General features: G+C 54.6%; 1 protein-coding gene across 1 annotated transcript in view; it reads right to left on the minus strand.

The window, feature by feature from the left end:
- Positions 1 to 9,617: 9,617 nt before the first annotated feature.
- The window catches only part of LOC147091136 (leucine-rich repeat and calponin homology domain-containing protein 4-like), a 126,988-nt gene continuing 116,907 nt past the window's right edge, over positions 9,618 to 19,698 (minus strand). Inside the window, exons 21-23 of the mRNA XM_085977170.1 lie at positions 13,285 to 13,422; positions 12,402 to 12,479; positions 9,618 to 11,748 (exon numbers count right to left, since the gene is read on the minus strand). Coding sequence (XP_085833296.1) covers positions 11,557 to 11,748; positions 12,402 to 12,479; positions 13,285 to 13,422 — 408 coding nt within the window. The 3' untranslated portion in view covers positions 9,618 to 11,556. The remainder of the gene's footprint in view (positions 11,749 to 12,401; positions 12,480 to 13,284; positions 13,423 to 19,698) is intronic.

The following is a 19,698-nucleotide window of genomic DNA, read 5'->3' on the forward strand; positions in this document are numbered from 1 at the left end:
GGCTGTGGGAGGAGATTAAATGGGTGGGTGGAGTCAGTGATAGGGGAGAGTGTCCATGGGCTGTGGGAGGAGATTCAATGGGTGGGTAGAGTCTGTGATAGGGGAGAGTGTCCATGGGCTGTGGGAGGAGATTAAATGGGTGGGTAGAGTCTGTGATAGGGGAGAGTGTCCATGGGTTGTGGGAGGAGATTAAATGGGTGGGTAGAGTCTGTGATAGGGGAGAGTGTACATGGGATGTGGGAGGAGATTAAATGAGTGGGTAGGGTCTGTGATAGGGGAGAGTGTCCATGGGCTCTGGGAGGAGATTAAATGGGTGGGTAGAGTCCATGATAGGGGAGAGTGTCCATGGGCTGTGGGAGGAGATTCAATGGGTGGGTAGAGTCTGTGATAGGGGAGAGTGTCCATGGGCTGTGGGAGGAGATTCAATGGGTGGGTAGAGTCTGTGATAGGGGAGAGTGTCCATGGGCTGTGGGAGGAGATTAAATGGGTGGGTAGAGTCAGTGATAGGGGAGCGTGTACATGGGCTGTAGGAGGAGATTCAATGGGTGGGTAGAGTCTGTGATAGGGGAGAGTGTCCATGGGCTGTGGGAGGAGATTCAATGGGTGGGTAGAGTCTGTGATAGGGGAGAGTGTACACGGGCTGTGGGAGGAGATTAAATGGGTGGGTAGAGTCCACGATGGGGGAGAGTGCGCCTGCGGTTGGGTCGAAGGCTTTTCTCATTTGTTGCTTTGTGTGTCACAGAGCTCGGCTGCCTGGAGATGTTGTTTGAAGAGGTGGGAGCGGTGCCCAATGAGCCCCCCAGTGAGAGAGCCCCCCTCTCCAGTCAGGCACTCGTGCTTTGTGTACCTATGTCTGTGGGTGCAGTACGAATGACCCGGTCTCACGCTGGCTGGGGGCGAGGAGGGGTCAGGGTAGGGGGTGGGGGTGAGTGGTCAGGAGGGGTGAGGGGTCAGGGTAAGGGGCGGGGTGAGTGGTCAGGAGGGGTGAGGGTAAGGGGCGGGGTGAGTGGTCAGGAGGGGTGAGGGGTCAGGGTAAGTGGTCAGGAGGGGTGAGGGGTCAGGGTAGGGGGTGGGGTGAGGGGTCAGGATAGGGTGTGGGGGTGAGTGGTCAGGAGGGGTGAGTGGTCAGGAGGGGTGAGGGGTCAGGGGCGGGGTGAGTGGTCAGGAGGGGTGAGGGGTCAGGGTAAGGGGCGGGGTGAGTGGTCAGGAGGGGTGAGGGGTCAGGGTAGGGGGTGGGGTGAGTGGTCAGGAGGGGTGAGGGGTCAGGGTAGGGTGTGGGGGTGAGTGGTCAGGAGGGGTCAGGGTAGGGGGTGGGGTGAGTGGTCAGGAGGGGTGAGGGGTCAGGGTAGGGGGTGGGGTGAGTGGTCAGGAGGGGTCAGGGTAAGGGGCGGGGGTGAGGGGTCAGGGTAGGGGGGTGGGGGTGAGGGGTCAGGGTAAGGAGGGGCGGGCTTACGGGTAGAATCTTCTAGTCACCGTTTAACCAGAGGGTATTTAATATCATGCTTCAGGCTCATGAATGCAGTAAAGGAGCGTTAATCGGGGTTGAAAGATGCGATAAGGCTTGTGCTGTTTCTTGTATTATTTGGTGGGGAGGAGACAATGTGTGTTTTATTTTCCTGTTTTAAATGGTTGCCCGTTATGTTCGGCATCTTTCTGTATTCATTGTCCCTGTTTACGTTAAACTGTGGTCACAAATCTGTTCATTCGCTAATAAAAGATACACCACAGGATTATTGGTCTGAAGGTTTTATTAACAACTGCAGAACACAAAGGAAGAAAGAACTCGCGTTTCTCCAGCACCTTTCACCACCTCAGGCCGTCCCAAAGCGCTTTACAGCCAATGAAGTACTTTTGCAGTGGGTGAAGGCAGCACCTGCTGTGGTAGTGAGCCACACAGAGCAGGAAGATCCCAGGGTCCAATCCCGGCTGATGTGTGCGGGGGGGGGGGGGGGGGGGTGCAGCAGTGGAGGATACGATTAGCATCAGAGCCCCCCTGGGCTAGAGCTGGGGCCGGGAAAGCGAGACACAGTCCTGGTCCTCAATGATACGCAGTGAGCTGTGCCGCCAAGTGGGTCATCATTGGGCGAGGGGGGCTGGGGTGGGAACTGCACCCCAGCGAGAGTCGGCGCTTCGGGAGAGGAGAGGAGCCGCACGTAGACAAAATGAAAAAAGGATATAATGTGAAGTTTACATCGGATTGTTTTTAAACTCTTTAGACTTGGAAAATTTGGTCCTGTTGGCAACGTTCAGCCATTAAACGCTTGACAACTCTCCGGCCCCCATCAACTCAAAGCAGCCTGTTCAATACGATAGCCGTGCTTCCATCACAGCTGACCACAGATACTCGTTCAGTCCTGACCCGACAGGCGGACTTGCTTGGGCTGGGCGGCCTGCTCCAGGTTCTGCACCGTCTGTGCCACTTTCAGCAGCCCATCGTCCTCCAGGATGTGCCGGGACTGACACAAGGCCTCCTGGGGAAAGGAGTAAAGGGAACGAGGTGAGAGACAGCACCAGGTACAGGAAAAGGAGCACACGTCTCTTAAAGGAGCCTTGTCGCTGTTGCACTGTTCCCCGGGGCAAGGCGGGGCGGCGGGGGGGAAAGAGAGAGAGAGAGAAAAGGGAGAGGGAGGGGCAGGGGGAGAGAGAGAGAGCGCGAGGGGGGGGGGGGAGAGAGAGAAAAGGGAGAGGGAGGGGCAGGGAGAGAGAGAGAGAGCGCGAGGGGGGGGAGAGAGCGTGAGGGGGGGAGAGAGAGGGGGGGGAGAGAGAGAGAGAGAGAGCGCGAGGGGGGGGAGAGAGCGCGAGGGGGGAGAGGGAGGGCAGGGGGGGGGGAGAGAGAGCGTGAGGGGGGGGAGAGAGAGCGTGAGGGGGGGGAGAGAGAGCGTGAGGGGGGGGAGAGAGAGGGGGGGGGGAGAGAGAGAGCGAGGGGGGGGGAGAGAGAGAGAGCGTGAGGGGGGAGAGGGAGGGCAGGGGGGGGGAGAGAGAGAGAGGGGGGGAGAGGGAGCGCGAGGGGGGGGAGAGAGAGCGTGAGGGGGGGAGAGCGCGCGAGGGGGGAGAGAGAGCGCGAGGAGGGGAGAGAGAGAGCGCGAGGGGGGGAGAGGGCACGAGGGGGGGGAGAGGGCACGAGGGGGGGAGAGGCAGCGCGAGGGGGGGAGAGGCAGCGCGAGGGGGGAGAGAGGGCACGAGGGGGGGAGAGAGGGCACGAGGGGGGGAGAGAGAGCGCGAGGGGGGAGAGAGGGAGCGCGAGGGGGGAGAGAGGGAGCGCGAGGGGGGAGAGAGGGCACGAGGGGGGGAGAGAGGGAGCGCGAGGGGGGAGAGAGGGAGCGCGAGGGGGGAGAGAGGGAGCGCGAGGGGGGAGAGAGAGCGCGAGGGGGGAGAGAGGGCACGAGGGGGGGAGAGGCAGCGCGAGGGGGGGAGAGGGAGCGCGAGGGGGGGAGAGAGGGCACGAGGGGGGGAGAGGCAGCGCGAGGGGGGGGAGAGGGAGCGCGAGGGGGGGGGAGAGGGAGCGCGAGGGGGGGAGAGAGAGCGCGAGGGGGGGAGAGAGAGCGCGAGGGGGGAGAGAGGGCACGAGGGGGGGAGAGAGGGCACGAGGGGGGGAGAGAGAGCGCGAGGGGGGAGAGAGGGCACAAGGGGGGAGAGAGGGCACGAGGGGGGAGAGCGCGAGGGGGGAGAGAGGGCACGAGGGGGGGAGAGAGAGCGCGAGGGGGGGAGAGGCAGCGCGAGGGGGGAGAGGGAGCGCGAGGGGGGGAGAGAGGGCACGAGGGGGGGAGAGAGGGCACGAGGGGGGGGAGAGGGAGCGCGAGGGGGGAGAGGGAGCGCGAGGGGGGGGAGAGGGCGCGAGGGGGGGGGGCGAGCGCGAGGGGGGAGATAGAAAGGGGGAGGGGTGTGAACAGCCAGGTTCCCCACTCCCCTTCACTGTCCAGCGACCCCGGCAGTGAGGGCAGGGTGTGGCTCGGCTTGCGATGCCCTCATGGTCGAAGAGCCTGGGCTCACCTGAAGTACGACCACTGGAGTCAGGCGCTGGAGGGCGGCCGGTGCCCGTGAGACCCGTACCCCAGCGAGAACAAACACCCATGCGGGGGGGTCGGGATCTTGCTCTGCGCTCGTTTCCCCCAATATCTAAGGGGACAGGGACTCCTGCTGCCCCCATCACCAGCGACAAGGTCCCTTTAAATAGTCGGCATTTACCAGCATGCGTGAACCCAGCGACTCTCCCCCAGCAGCCAATGAAAACAGCGATAGTGTGGGGTCAATCCCCACCAGCGAGGTGGGGTCACGTCCCAGAGCAGCCCCTTTAAGCAAACACCAGGCAACATGCAAAAGGAACGTGCTCACCTGCCCGCACCGGCTGGCTCGAGTGAGGATCACGATGGGGTTTAAACCCGCCCCGCCACTCCCTCTTAAACATTAAACCAGGTGCTGAGTGAGTGTGTGCAGAACCCACAGGCTAACAGAGCCCCTCAACCCCCCCAAGCTGCAGGTTAATAACATGGCATGCACCCCCACCGGATCTCAGGCAGGGTTCGGGGTTCAGGGGATGAGGGAGGACCTTAACAGAATGCTCTTTACCTGGATCCAATGCGGTCGCCGGTGGTCGAGTCCCAATCTTGAATCTCTGGAGAGGTCCCACCGATGAACGGAGCCCGGAACTCTTCCCCCTCCCCACCCCATCAAATCCCGAGGGGGTCCCAGGCTGGAACACAGCCGCTCCGTATCCCCCCAGCAACTCATTGTGGGGGAGAGGGCACCACCCCCACGCTGGCTCAGTGTGTGGACACATCACCCAGGGCTCCACCCTCAGCCGGCGCAGACAGTTCTCCGCTCCCCACCCCCCCCCCCCGCGTTAGGGAGGATGGGGGAAATCAGCCAGAGGTCCTGCACCCAACCCCCATCACCGTGGACCCAGTGAGGAAGTATGTGCCCGTTTGAAAACACAGAAAAATAGGAGCAGGATTCGGCCATTCGAGCCTGCTCCGCCATTCAACATGATCACAGCTGACCCTCTATCTCAATACCATAGTCCCGCTCTCTCCCCATACCCCTTGATGTCTTTTGTGTCTCGAAATCTATCCATCTCCTTCTTAAATATATTCAGTGACTTGGCCGCCACAGCCTTCTGTGGTAGAGAATTCCACAGGTTCACCACCCTCTGAGTGAAGACATTTCTCATCTCAGTCCTAAATGTCCTACCCCGTATCCTGAGACTGTGACCCCTCGTTCGAGAGCCCCCAGCCAGGGGAAACATCCTCCCTCCATCCAGTCTGTCTGTCTAGCCCTGTCATAGAAACATAGAAGATAGGAGCAGGAGTAGGCCATTCGGCCCCTCGAGCCTGCTCCGCCATTCAATGAGATCATGGCTGATCATCCAAATTCAATACCCTGTCCCTGCCTTCTCCCCATACCCCTTGATCCCTTTAGCCTTACGAAATATATCCAACTCCTTCTTGAATATATTTAATGAATTGACCTCTACTGCCTTCTGTGGTAGAGAATTCCACAGGTTCACCACTCTCTGGGTGAAGAAATTCCTCCTCAACTCTGTCCTAAATGGCTTACCCCTTATCCTTAGACTGTGACCCCTGGTTCTGGACTCCCCCGCCATCGGGAACATCCTTCCTGCATCTAGTCTGTCCAGTCCTGTTAGAATTTTATAGGTTTCAATGAGATCCCCTCTCATTCTTCTAAACTCCAGCGAGTATAAGCCCAATCGACCCAATCTCTCCTCATACGTCATTCCTGCCATCCCAGGTATCAGTCTGGTGAATCTTCGCTGCACTCCCTCCATGGCAAGAACATCCTTCCTCAGATAAGGCGACCAAAACTGCACACAATACTCAAGGTGTGGTCTCACCAAGGCCCTGAACAACTGCAGCAAGACATCCTTGCCCCTGTACTCGAATCCTCTCGCTATGAAGGCCAACATACCATTTGCCTTCCTAACTGCGTGTTTGTGTGTGGTTACTGGGCGAGGGCAAGGTGAAGACCACCGTGGCCAAATAGCATGTCAACACTGTCGAGGAACCACTTTCAGACACTCCAGAAACCAACTCTCTGTCATTGTTGACTTACAGCTCGTCTCCCGCACCCACAATCCCACCCCCCACACCTTTCGGTATTCCCAAGCTCTGAACAGGGGGTGGGTGGGCAGGGGAAGGGAAGAGGCCTGGTCTGTGTTGAGCGTGCACCGGGAGGGGATTCCACACCAATCTCCTCGGACTCTCTCCCCCCTCGAAACATTCCCCGAGGCTCCGGCCTCTCATCACGCCTTCAATCAGAACGTGGACAATTGGTTCAGGACATCAAATACTCCCCAGGACACAATGGTTCCTGTAGTGATGGGGTTGGAGATGGGAGGATTCACTTTGGGGATCAGTGAGTATTCATACAGAACTTTCAATCAGGATGCAATGGATCGATAGAGTCCATGATCGGGGAGAGTGTCCATGGGCTGTGGGAGAAGATTAAATGGGTGGGTAGAGTCCGTGATGGGAGAGAGTGTACATGGGCTGTGGGAGGAGATTAAATGGGTGGGTAGAGTCCGTGATAGGGGAGAGTGTCCATGGGCTGTGGGAGGAGATTAAATGGGTGGGTAGAGTCAGTGATAGGGGAGAGTGTCCATGGGCTGTGGGAGGAGATTAAATGGGTGGTTAGAGTCTGTGATAGGGGAGAGTGTCCATGGGCTGTGGGAGGAGATTAAATGGGTGGGTAGAGTCTGTGATAGGGGAGCGTGTACATGGGCTGTGGGAGGAGATTGAATGGGTGGGTAGAGTCTGTGATAGGGGAGAGTGTCCATGGGCTGTGGGAGGAGATTAAATGGGTGGGTAGAGTCTGTGATAGGGGAGAGTGTCCATGGGCTGTGGGAGGAGATTAAATGGGTGGGTAGAGTCTGTGATAGGGGAGAGTGTCCATGGGCTGTGGGAGGAGATTAAATGGGTGGGTAGAGTCAGTGATAGGGGAGAGTGTACATGGGCTGTGGGAGGAGATTAAATGGGTGGGTAGAGTCTGTGATAGGGGAGAGTGTACATGGGCTGTGGGAGGAGATTAAATGGGTGGGTAGAGTCTGTGATAGGGGAGAGTGTACATGGGCTGTGGGAGGAGATTAAATGGGTGGGTAGAGTCTGTGATAGGGGAGAGTGTACATGGGCTGTGGGAGGAGATTAAATGGGTGGGTAGAGTCTGTGATAGGGGAGAGTGTCCATGGGCTGTGGGAGGAGATTGAATGGGTGGGTAGAGTCTGTGATAGGGGAGAGTGTCCATGGGCTGTGGGAGGAGATTAAATGGGTGGGTAGAGTCTGTGATAGGGGAGAGTGTACGTGGGCTGTGGGAGGAGATTAAATGGGTGGGTAGAGTCTGTGATAGGGGAGAGTGTCCATGGGCTGTGGGAGGAGATTAAATGGGTGGGTAGAGTCAGTGCTGGGGGAGAGTGTCCATGGGCTGTGGGAGGAGATTAAATGGGTGGGTAGAGTCAGTGCTGGGGGAGAGTGTCCATGGGCTGTGGGAGGAGATTGAATGGGTGGGTAGAGTCTGTGATAAGGGAGAGTGTCCATGGGCTGTGGGAGGAGATTAAATGGGTGGGTAGAGTCTGTGATAGGGGAGAGTGTCCATGGGCTGTGGGAGGAGATTAAATGGGTGGGTAGAGTCAGTGATAGGGGAGAGTGTCCATAGGCTGTGGGAGGAGATTAAATGGGTGGGTAGAGTCTGTGATAGGGGAGAGTGTCCATGGGCTGTGGGAGGAGATTAAATGGGTGGGTAGAGTCTGTGATAGGGGAGAGTGTCCATGGGCTGTGGGAGGAGATTAAATGGGTGGGTAGAGTCAGTGATAGGGGAGAGTGTCCATGGGCTGTGGGAGGAGATTAAATGGGTGGGTAGAGTCTGTGATAGGGGAGAGTGTCCATGGGTTGTGGGAGGAGATTAAATGGGTGGGTAGAGTCTGTGATAGGGGAGAGTGTCCATGGGCTGTGGGAGGAGATTAAATGGGTGGGTAGAGTCCGTGATAGGGGAGAGTGTCCATGGGCTGTGGGAGGAGATTAAATGGGAGGGTAGAGTCTGTGATAGGGGAGAGTGTCCATGGGATGTGGGAGGAGATTAAATGGGTGGGTAGAGTCTGTGATAGGGGAGAGTGTCCATGGGCTGTGGGAGGAGATTAAATGGGTGGGTAGAGTCTGTGATAGGGGAGAGTGTCCATGGGCTGTGGGAGGAGATTAAATGGGTGGGTAGAGTCTGTGATAGGGGAGAGTGTACATGGGCTGTGGGAGGAGATTAAATGGGAGGGTAGAGTCTGTGATAGGGGAGAGTGTCCATGGGATGTGGGAGGAGATTAAATGGGAGGGTAGAGTCTGTGATAGGGGAGAGTGTCCATGGGTTGTGGGAGGAGATTAAATGGGTGGGTAGAGTCTGTGATAGGGGAGAGTGTCCATGGGTTGTGGGAGGAGATTAAATGGGTGGGTAGAGTCTGTGATAGGGGAGAGTGTACATGGGCTGTGGGAGGAGATTAAATGGGTGGGTAGAGTCAGTGATAGGGGAGAGTGTCCATGGGCTGTGGGAGGAGATTAAATGGGTGGGTAGAGTCAGTGATAGGGGAGAGTGTACATGGGCTGTGGGAGGAGATTAAATGGGTGGGTAGAGTCAGTGATAGGGGAGAGTGTCCATGGGCTGTGGGAGGAGATTAAATGGGTGGGTAGAGTCAGTGATAGGGGAGAGTGTCCATGGGCTGTGGGAGGAGATTAAATGGGTGGGTAGAGTCAGTGATAGGGGAGAGTGTCCATGGGCTGTGGGAGGAGATTAAATGGGTGGGTAGAGTCAGTGATAGGGGAGAGTGTCCATGGGCTGTGGGAGGAGATTAAGTGGGTGGGTAAAGTCTGTGATAGGGGAGAGTGTCCATGGGCTGTGGGAGGAGATTAAATGGGTGGGTAGAGTCTGTGATAGGGGAGAGTGTACATGGGCTGTGGGAGGAGATTAAATGGGTGGGTAGAGTCTGTGATAGGGGAGAGTGTACACGGGCTGTGGGAGGAGATTAAATGGGTGGGTAGAGTCAGTGATAGGGGAGAGTGTCCATGGGCTGTGGGAGGAGATTAAATGGGTGGGTAGAGTCCATAAGAATTAGGAGCAGGAGTCGGCCACACGACCCCTCGAGCCTGCTCCGCCATTCAATAAGATCATGGCTGATCTTCGACCTCAACTCCACTCTCCCGCCCGATCCCCATATCCCTCGATTCCCCGAGAGTCCAAAAATCTATCGATCTCTGTCTTGAATATACTCAACGACTGAGCCTCCACAGCCCTCTGGGGCAGAGAACTACAAAGATTCACCGCCCTCTGAGTGAAGAAATTCCTCCTCGTCTCAGTCCTGAATGGCCGACCCCTTATCCTGAGACTGTGACCCCTGGTTCTAGACTCCCCAGCCAGGGGGAAAACATCCTCTCAGCATCGACCCTGTCAATCCCCCTCAGAATCTGATGTTCTTATGATCAGACCAGGTCACGGGGTCAGCGAGCGGGTGAACTGACCGGTTGCTCCCCGACCTATTTAACTGGCTGCTTCCAATTGGACGGGAGCAGTTCAGAGGGTGGAGTGGAACGGTGCCGAAGGAGAAGAGGATATCAGGACTCTCGAGTCAGATGTACTGGTGTGGGCGGCATTCAGTGCCAGACCCGATATATTTTACACGTACTCTATCGAAAGGCAGAGCGTTACAGAACAGAGACAGATCGGACGACAATATCATAAATAAATCATTCTAGGAGCACAAACTCAGAATGTTTCCACAGACAAAAACAAATAATTTAAAAAATGAAACGGATCAAAGACGAGGAACAGTACAGGAGGTGACGACACAAAAGCAGAGTCCCAGTCCTAACGAGGGCTTAAACCCCCAAAGTGTCCGTTTCCCTTCACAGATTCGGACGTGGGCTCTGTGTGTGCAGCATTATTTTTATTCTAAGGCACGATATATCGAAGTGTTTTGGTACCGCAGGGGGTCGATGGGTCTCCCAACGACCTCCGACTGCAAGGGTTGGGTTTTAATTGTGGGCGTTGCTCGCCCGCCCGCTCCCTCCACCGGCGGCTGTGCTCTCCCAACGGACGGACTAGGGGGGGGGTCTGCGGGGCACAGCCGGAGACTTCCCGCCCTTGACCAGGCGCCCGGTCAGTGGCGGCAATGCCTCCGGCGCAAGGTGGGCGACACCAGGGGGTCAGCCCGCCACAACGCTCGACCAAGATGGAGCGGGCGGTCGCACCCCGGACTTAAAACGTCTCAAAAACATTCAAACAGCTGAAAATATTTACAGTTTTTCTTTTTACAATTCATGGGGTTGGATACCAACTGCATCACCGAGCACGAGAAACAGGACAATATAAATTACAGAGGACAATATTTATAAAGCATTGTGGCGAAAGTCACTGAAATCTGGATTTTTTTTTTTTTTACAATTCTTCATTGACCAGGACGAGCGAATATTGAACTGGGAGTCGCCCCCCTCACGCTGTGATACCCCCACATTCACTTCATTTAGTACCAGAATTTTCATCACCCCTGCCCAATCGCACTGGGAGCAGGAGTTTAACACAAAGCAGCAGCTGTCACCCAAACTACACAGGAGACATTTCGTTAAAAACATCCGCCGCATAAAAGGTAAACCCCGGAAGGATCAGGAGCGAAGGTCATCCAGGGCTGGCAGGCGAGAGTACGGGCAGACAGAGGGGGAGGGGGCCGTCAGACCAGCGCAACAACACGCTCAGTGTGATGCCTGTCACAGCCCACCATCTCTCCACACTCGCCCTGTGGGCTGATGTATCTAGATTAGTCCCCCCGCCCCGGGGCGAGGGACTGGGGAGCAGTCACAGCCCGTGGAACGCTATCCTCGGCGAGAGAGGGGGCAGCACCGATATCAGCGGATGAGCAACACCCCGACTGTGCAGAACACGGATGTGGGTGTGCGTCTACGGCTCGGTGCCAGAGACAGGCGTCTGTCTGCATGTGTGCAAGTCTGTCCGTCAGCCGTGTGCGTGCATGTTTGTCTGTCTGTCTGCATGCGCGTGTCTGTGTCTGCATGTGTACATGCATGTCTGTCTGCAGGTGCGTCTGTCTGTCTGAATGCGTGTCTGTCTGTCTGAATGCACCTGCCTGTCTGCATGTGTAGATGCCTGTCTGCATGCGCGTCTGTCCGAATGCGCGTGTCTGTCCGTCTGTCTGAATGCGCGTCTGTGTCTGCATGTGTACATGCATGTCTGTCTGCATGCGTGTCTGTGTCTGCATGTGTACATGCATGTCTGTGCATGCGCGTGTCGGTGTCTGCATGTGTACATGCATGTCTGTCTGCATGCACGTGTCTCCACGTGCGAGCGTGTCTGTCTGTCCGTTTGCGTGCTTGCCTGTGTCTGTCTGCGTGTGAATGTGTCTGTGCGCGGAGGGGAACACGTACGAAGAAGGGGTCTTAAAGCTACACCCGGAACCCTGCGAGCTGCGACTCCTCCCCTGGGGTCGGAGCCTCTCACGATGGTGGTAGTCACAGTTCCCTGGCAGCGTAGCGGCGAGTGCGAGGCGGGGGTTACAATGTGTCGCTAGAACGTCGGCACGTGACAGTACACCATGTAAAGCAGCAGCATGAGGAAGACGTAAAATGCAGAGAAGCCAGCAAGCTGTTGGGCGAGGTCGCCCGGGGCCATCTCGGCACACTCCGGCAAGACATCCACTGTCCTTCGCAGCCTGCGCACTTTGCCCAGGAGAATGTCGGACGGCAAGCAGAGATCGAGCTGTGTGGAGGGTCAGCGAGGCAAGAGGAAAGGGGAAAGGGAGGGACAACAGAGAGGACAAAGGTTAGGAATCGAGAGAGTCACAGAAATGCTGTTCAAAGCACGTCACACAGACCCGAGAAACCCGGAGGCATCAAACACCCAGGACAAGGCTCGAGCCGGGGAACGTTATCTGACCGCTCGCCGCCATGTCCCAGTACAATCATTTACACACAACACCCCGGGGTTTAAACGTCCTCCCCTCTGACCCCCGACTTGGGATCTGCCCGGCTCACGAGGGGGATCGGAGCCCAGCACCCGCCCGATGGTCAGCGGGGGGCAGTGCCCGGCTGGTCCTCCAGCGGGCGAGGGTCCAGGGCTCCCCGGGGGAGGGGGAAGTCCGCCCCCCCCGCAGCCTCAGTATGGAGCCAGAGGGGAATCACCGTGAGGAGGAGCCCCACACAGGGGGGGACACACACGGGGAATATTAGAAACAGGGGCCGATTCGCAGTGTAGACCCTCCACGCTCGAGGATGTGACCCGGGTACCCCCCCCACACACTCGGGAATCGCTCCCCGGGGGGCGGGCTAGATGTGTTTGGCCAGGACGCAGCAATCTGTACCCCCGAACGCCCCACCCCCCCACCCCCGACACGGAGAGCAGAACCCCAGTACCTGGGAGACTCCAATTTTCCGACAGGCTTCGAGGAAGCTCTCCACGTTCCTCCGGCTCTTCGCCAGGCTGAGTTTGGGCTGAGGGAGGGGGAGAGGGAGAGAGAAATCAGAGCAAACCGAACATATCGCGCAGCGGCCGGACCCCCGGGAGGGCCACACACAACCCCGGTCACCCCTCCTCCCCGGTCACCTCCCCCTCTCACCCCACCCCCTCCTCCCCCAACCCCAGTCACCCCCTCCTCCCCCCCACCCCCGGTCACCCCCCTCCCCCCCGGTCACCTCCCCCTCTCACCCCACCCCCTCCTCCCCGGTCACCCCCTCCTCCCCGGTCACCTCCCCCTCTCACACCACCCCCCCCCCCCCAATCCTGGTCACCCCTCCTCCCCGGTCACCTCCCCCTCTCACCCCACCCCCTCCTCTCCCACCCCAGTCACCCCCCCCTCCTCCCCCAACCCCAGTCACCCACTCCTCCCCCAACCCCAGTCACCCACTCCTCCCCCCACCCCCGGTCACCCCCTCTCCCTGACCCCCTCCTGGCCCACTCACTCCCTCCCTGACCCCCTCCTTCCCCCACCTCCCCCTCTCACCCCACCCCCTCCTCCTCCACACTCCCTCCCCCACACCCGGTAACCTCCCCCACACCCGGTAACCTCCCCATCTCCCCCAACCCACTCCTCTCCCACCCCAGTCACCCCCTCCCCCCGTCATCCCCTCCTCCCCCCTTCCCCCATCTCCTTACTCACTGCCCCCTCCTCCCCCTCACCCTCCCTAACACCCTCCTCCCCCACCCGCCCCCTGCTCTCCCGTCCCCTCACTCCGTGCCCCCTCCCTCAGGGGGCTGAGCAGGGGTGGTCCTGGGCCGCAGCGAGTCACCGACACTTACCACAGCGGGGGAGGGGATGTGAATGATGGAAATGGATCTCGGGCGGATGTGGTTCACCAACTGACAGAGCATCACACCATTGGTCAACGACTCTCCCAAATCCTCCGGCAATACGCGGTTTAACCGTGACTCAATGCTCTGTCAGCAAAAAACACCAATCACAGGTTAGATACAGAGTAAAGCTCCCTCTACACTGTCCCATCAAACACTCCCAGGGCAGGTACAGCACGGGTTAGATACAGAGTAAAGCTCCCTCTACACTGTCCCATTAAACACTCCCAGGGCAGGTACAGCACAGGTTAGATACAGAGTAAAGCTCCCTCTACACTGTCCCATCAAACACTCCCAGGGCAGGTACAGCACGGGTTAGATACAGAGTAAAGCTCCCTCTACACTGTCCCATTAAACACTCCCAGGGCAGGTACAGCACGGGTTAGATACAGAGTAAAGCTCCCTCTACACTGTCCCATCAAACACTCCCAGGGCAGGTACAGCACGGGTTAGATACAGAGTAAAGCTCCCTCTACACTGTCCCATCAAACACTCCCAGGGCAGGTACAGCACGGGTTAGATACAGAGTAAAGCTCCCTCGACACTGTCCCATCCAACGCTCCCAGGGCAGGTACAGCACGGGTTAGATACAGAGTAAAGCTCCCTCTACACTGTCCCATCAAACACTCCCAGGGCAGGTACAGCACGGGTTAGATACAGAGTAAAGCTCCCTCTACACTGTCCCATCAAACACTCCCAGGGCAGGTACAGCACGGGTTAGATACAGAGTAAAGCTCCCTCTACACTGTCCCATCAAACACTCCCAGGGCAGGTACAGCATGGGTTAGATACAGAGTAAAGCTCCCTCTACACCATCCCATCAAACACTCCCAGGGCAGGTACAGCACGGGTTAGATACAGATTAAAGCTCCCTGCGAGTCAGCAGAGAGTGCTGTGAGTTTGGGTAAGTGAGAGAGTTCTTTAATTGTTATTTCTCTTTAAATCATTCTTGATAAGATTACTTAAGCAGTTTAAGTAAAGGGGAAAAGTTAAGTATTTGGGATTCTGTTGGTTTAAGAAGAGTAAAACAAGGTTACACTGCAGTAGGAGTAAATAGGCACAGCAGGCAGTGGAAACCAGTTTTCTAACCAATCAGCAGGGGTGACTCATTTGGCTGTAAACAAACAAACAGTATAAAAAGACCAGTGCTAGTGTGAGCAAGCACTGAGTGCGAGTCAGCAGAGAGTGCTGTGAGTTTGGGTAAGTGTGAGTTAGGGTAAGTGGGGTGTTAGGTGCTCTTTTCAAACTTTAACTCTGTGGGTTGTAGTTAATAAGGCCTTTCTGGTGCAGAGTGACTGTTGGTAAACCATTTAACTGGTGTAATTAGAGGGATTGATTTAATTTAAATCCAATTAATTAAAGGGGATACTAGCATCTAAAATCGGGCAGAGGGTGTCCATAACTAACAATAAAAAATTTAATTAATTACATAGAATGGAGCAGGTGATGTGTTACTGTTGCGAGATGTGGGAGCCGGTGAACCCCATTGAGACTCAGGGTGATTACGTCTGTGACAAGTGTCTGCTGCTACAGGATCTCCAGCTCCGTGTTGATGAGCTGGAGTCTGAGCTTCAGACACTGCGACACATCAGGGAGGGGGAGAAGTACCTGGACTCTGTGTATCAGGAGGTGGTCACACCTATGAAGTTAATTAATTCAGATGTAGCCCATGGTCAGGGACAGGATGGTGTGACTACGAGTGAGGCAGGTACGGGGATCCAGGAGGTCGAGCTGGAGGAGCCGCAGCCCTTGCTCTTGTCCAACAGGTTCGAGGTTCTTACTCCCTGTGGGGACAGGAGCAGGGACTGCAGGGAGGATGAGCAACCTGGCCACAGCACTGTGGAATGGGGGGCCATTCAAGAGGGGGGAGTAAATAGAAATGTTGTAGTGGTAGGGGATAGTATTATTAGGGGGATAGATAGAGTTCTCTGCAGCCGAGAGCGAGAGTCCCGAAGGCTGTGTTGCCTACCCGGTGCCAGGGTTAAGGACATCTCCTCTGGGCTGGAAAGAAACTTGCAGTGGGAGGGGGTGGATCCAGTTGTCGTGGTCCATGTTGGTACCAACGACGTAGATAGGACTAGGAAGCCGGTTCTGTTAAAGGAGTATGAGCAGCTAGGGGTCAAATTAAAAAACAGAACCTCAAGGATAATAATCTCTGGATTATTACCTGAGCCATGAGCGAATTTTGCTAGGCCAAATAAAATTAGAGAGTTAAATGCGTGGCTCAAAGACTGGTGTGGGAGAAATGGGTTTTGCTTCCTGGGATACTGGCACCAGTACTGGGGCAGGAGGGAGCTGTTCCGTTGGGACGGGCTTCACTTGGCCAGTGCTGGGGCTACAGTCCTGGCAGATCATATAACTAGGGCTGTAGAGAGGGCTTTAAACTAACTAGTGGGGGGGAGGTTCCTAGAGAGCAAATAATAAAAATGACAACAGAGAAGGTCATAGACTTAGGTAGCAGTGGGGAAATTAAAAACCAGAGCGTGTCAGGAAGGGGCAGAAGGTATGGAGTAAAAGGTAAAGTAATAAAAAGGGCAAAAGCAGGAACTAAGTGTCACAAAACATATTTGAAAGTTCTCTATCTGAATGCACGTAGCATTCGTAACAAAATAGACGAGTTAATGGCACAAATAACTACATATGGGTATGATCTTGTGGCCATTACAGAAACATGGCTGCAGGGTGACAATGCCTGGGAATTAAACATACCAGGTTATTTAACGATCAGGAAGGACAGGCAGGAAGGAAGGGGGGGTGGGGTGGCTATGTTAATAAAAGAAGGAATCACTATAATAAAGAGAAATGATATTGGGTCAAAGGAGCAGGATAGTGAAACAGTTTGGGTGGAGGTAAGGAATAATAAGGGGAAAAAAACACTAGTGGGCGTAGTCTATAGGCCTCCGAACAGTGGCAACTCTGTTGGACGGAGTATCAATCAGGAATTTGTTGAGGCTTGTAATAAGGGAACATCTATAATTATGGGGGATTTTAACTATCATATTAATTGGACAAATCAAATTGGGCAGGGCAGCCTTGAGGATGAGTTCATTGAGTGTATTAGGGATGGGTTTCTTGAGCAGTATGTAACTGAACCGACCAGGGGGCAAGCAACCTTAGATCTGCATCTGCGACAAGTGTTTGCTGCTAGAGGAACTCAAGTTCCATGTTATGGAGCTTGAGACCGAGCTTCGGACACTGCGACACATCAGGGAGGGGGAGAAGTTCCTGGACTCTATGTTTCAGGAGATGGTCACACCTATGAAGTTAATTACTGCAGATGTAGTCCGTGGTCAGGGACAGGACGGTGTGACTACGAGTGAGGAAGGTACAGGGATCCAGGATGTAGTGTTGAAGGAGATGCAGCCCTTGTTCTTGTCCAGCAGGATCGAGGTTCTTACATAGATACATAGAAGATAGGAGCAGGAGTAGGCCATTCGGCCCTTCGTGCCTGCTCCGCCATTCGATGAGATCATGGCTGATCCTTTAATTCAGTATCCCGTCCCCGCCTTCTCTCCGTAACCCTTAACCCCTTTTGCCCGTAGAAATATATCTAATTCCCTCTTAAATATATTTAATGAGCTGGCGTACACTGCCCTCTGTGGCAATGAGTTCCACAGGTTCACCACTCTCTGAGTGAAGAAATTCCCCCTCATCTCTGTCCTAAATGGTTTAGCCCTTATCCTTAAATTATGTCCTCTAGTTCTGTTCTCACCCGCCAAGGGAAACATTCCTTCTGCATCCAGTCTGTCTAGACCTGTCAGAATTTTATACACTTCTATGAGGTCCCCTCTCAATCTTCTAAACTCCAGTGTGTACATCCCTAAACTACATAGTCTCTCCTCATAGGTCATTCCCGCCATTCCTGGTATCAGCCTGGTGAATCGCCGCTGCACCCCCTCCATGGCAAGAACATCCTTCCTCAGATGAGGCGACCAAAACTGTACACAGTACTCGAGGTGTGGTCTCACCAGTGCCCTGTACAGCTGCAGCAAGGTGTCCCTGTTCCTGTATTCTAACCCTTTTGCTATGAAGGCCAGCATACCGTTTGCCTTCTTGACCGCCTGTTGCACCTGCATGCTCGCCTTCAGTGACTGGTGTACAAGAACACCCAGGTCTCTCTGTACTTCCCCCTCTCCCAATCTATTGCCATTTAAATAATAATTTGCCCTCCCGTTCCTGCACCCAAGGTGGATAACTTCGCACTTGTCCACATTATAGTGCATCTGCCATTTATCCGCCCAATCGCCCAGTCTGTCCAAATCGCTCTGGAGCTTCCTGGTCTCTTCCTCTGAGCCCACCCCCCCTCCTAGTTTAGTGTCGTCTGCAAATTTGGAAATGCTGCATCCGACTCCCTGATCCAGGTCATTAATGTAAATTGTGAACAGCTGGGGGCCCAGGACAGATCCCTGTGGTACCCCACTTGTTACTGCCTGCCATTCAGAAAATGAGCCGTTTATTCCAACTCTCTGTTTTCTATCTGACAGCCAGTTCCCTATCCACGCCAAAACTTTCCCCTTTATCCCATGAGCCTCAATTTTCCATGCTAATCTTTTATGTGGGACCTTATCGAAGGCCTTTTGGAAGTCCAGGTACACCACATCTACTGGCTCTCCCCCATCTATTCTACCAGTTACTCCCTCAAAAAATTCCAATAGATTAGTCAAGCACGATTTACCCTTTGTAAATCCATGTTGACTCTGTCCTATCCTGTCCCCATTTGCTAAGTGCTCCGCTATTTCATCCTTAATGATGGACTCCAGCATTTTGCCCACAACTGATGTAAGGCTTACAGGTCTGTAATTACCTGCTTTTTCCCTACCCCCCTTTTTGAATAGTGGGGTAACGTTAGCTACCCTCCAATCCATCGGCACTGTTCCCGAGTCTAATGAATTCTGAAAAATCATCCTTAGTGCATCCGCTATCTCTAGGGCCACCTCCTTCAGTACCCTAGGATGCATGTTATCAGGCCCTGGGGATTTGTCCACCTTCAATCCCTTTAGCTTCCTTAACACCATATCCTTAGAGATATTGATTTGCGTCAGTTCCTCCTTTGCCAATGTCCCTATTTTTCCCGATATCCCAGGGAGGTTTTTTGTGTCTTCCTTCGTAAAGACTGACCCAAAGTATGCATTTAGTTGATCTGCCATTTCCTTATTTCCCATTATATATTCCCCCGTTCTTACTCCCTGTGAGGGCGGGAGCGGGGACTGCAGGGAGGATGAGCAACCTGGCCACAGCACCGTGGTACAGGGGGCCATTCAAGTGGAGGGAGTAAAAAGAAATGTTGTAGTGGTAGGGGATAGTATCATTAGGGGGATAGATAGGGTTCTCTGCAGTCAAGAGCGGGAGTCCCGAAGGCTGTGTTGCCTGCCCGGTGCCAGGGTTAAGGACATCTCTTCTGGGCTGGAAAGAAACTTGGAGTGGGAGGGGGAGGATCCAGTTGTCGTGGTCCATGTTGGTACAAACGACGTAGATAGGACAAGGAAGACGGTTCTGTTAAAGGAGTATGAGCAGCTAGGGGTCAAATTAAAAAACAGAACCTCAAGGGTAATAATCTCTGGGTTATTACCTGAGCCACGAGCGAATTTGGCTAGGATAAATAAAATTAAAGAGTTAAATGCGTGGCTCAAAGACTGGTGTGGGAGAAATGGGTTTTGCTTCTTGGGACACTGGCACCAGTACTGGGACAGGAGGGAGCTGTTCTGTTGGGACGGACTCCACTTGGCCAGTGCTGGGACTAGAGACCTGGCGAATCATATAACTAGGGCTGTAGAGAGGGCTTTAAACTAATTAGTGGGGGGGAGGTTTCTAGAGAGCAAATCATAGAAATGACAACAGAGAAGGTCATAGATTAGGTAGCAGTGGGGGAATTAAAAAACAGAATGTGTCAGGAAGGGACAGAAGGTATGGAGTAAAAAGTAAAGTACTAAAAAGGGAAAAAACAGGAACTAAGTGTTACAAAACATATTTGAAAGTTGTTTATCTGAATGCACGTAGCATACGTAACAAAATGAATGAGTTAACGGCACAAATAATGACATATGGGTATGATCTTGTGGCCATTACAGAAACATGGCTGCAGGGTGACCATGACTGGGAATTAAACATACCAGGTTATTTAACAATCAGGAAGGACAGGCAGGAAGGGAGAGGAGGTGGGGTGGCTATGTTAATAAAGGAAGGAATCACTATAATAAAGAGAAATGATATTGGGTCAAAGGAGCAGGATAGTGAAACAGTTTGGGTGGAGGTAAGGAATAATAAGGGGAAAAAAACACTAGTGGGTGTAGTCTATAGGCCTCCGAACAGTTGCAACTCTGTTGGACGGAGTATTAATCAGGAAATAGTTGAGGCTTGTAATAA

The sequence above is a fragment of the Somniosus microcephalus genome, unplaced genomic scaffold (genome assembly GCF_052327205.1).
Source record: "Somniosus microcephalus isolate GS21.2 unplaced genomic scaffold, FLI_Smic_1.0 unresolved_chr4, whole genome shotgun sequence".
Lineage (NCBI taxonomy): Eukaryota > Metazoa > Chordata > Chondrichthyes > Squaliformes > Somniosidae > Somniosus > Somniosus microcephalus.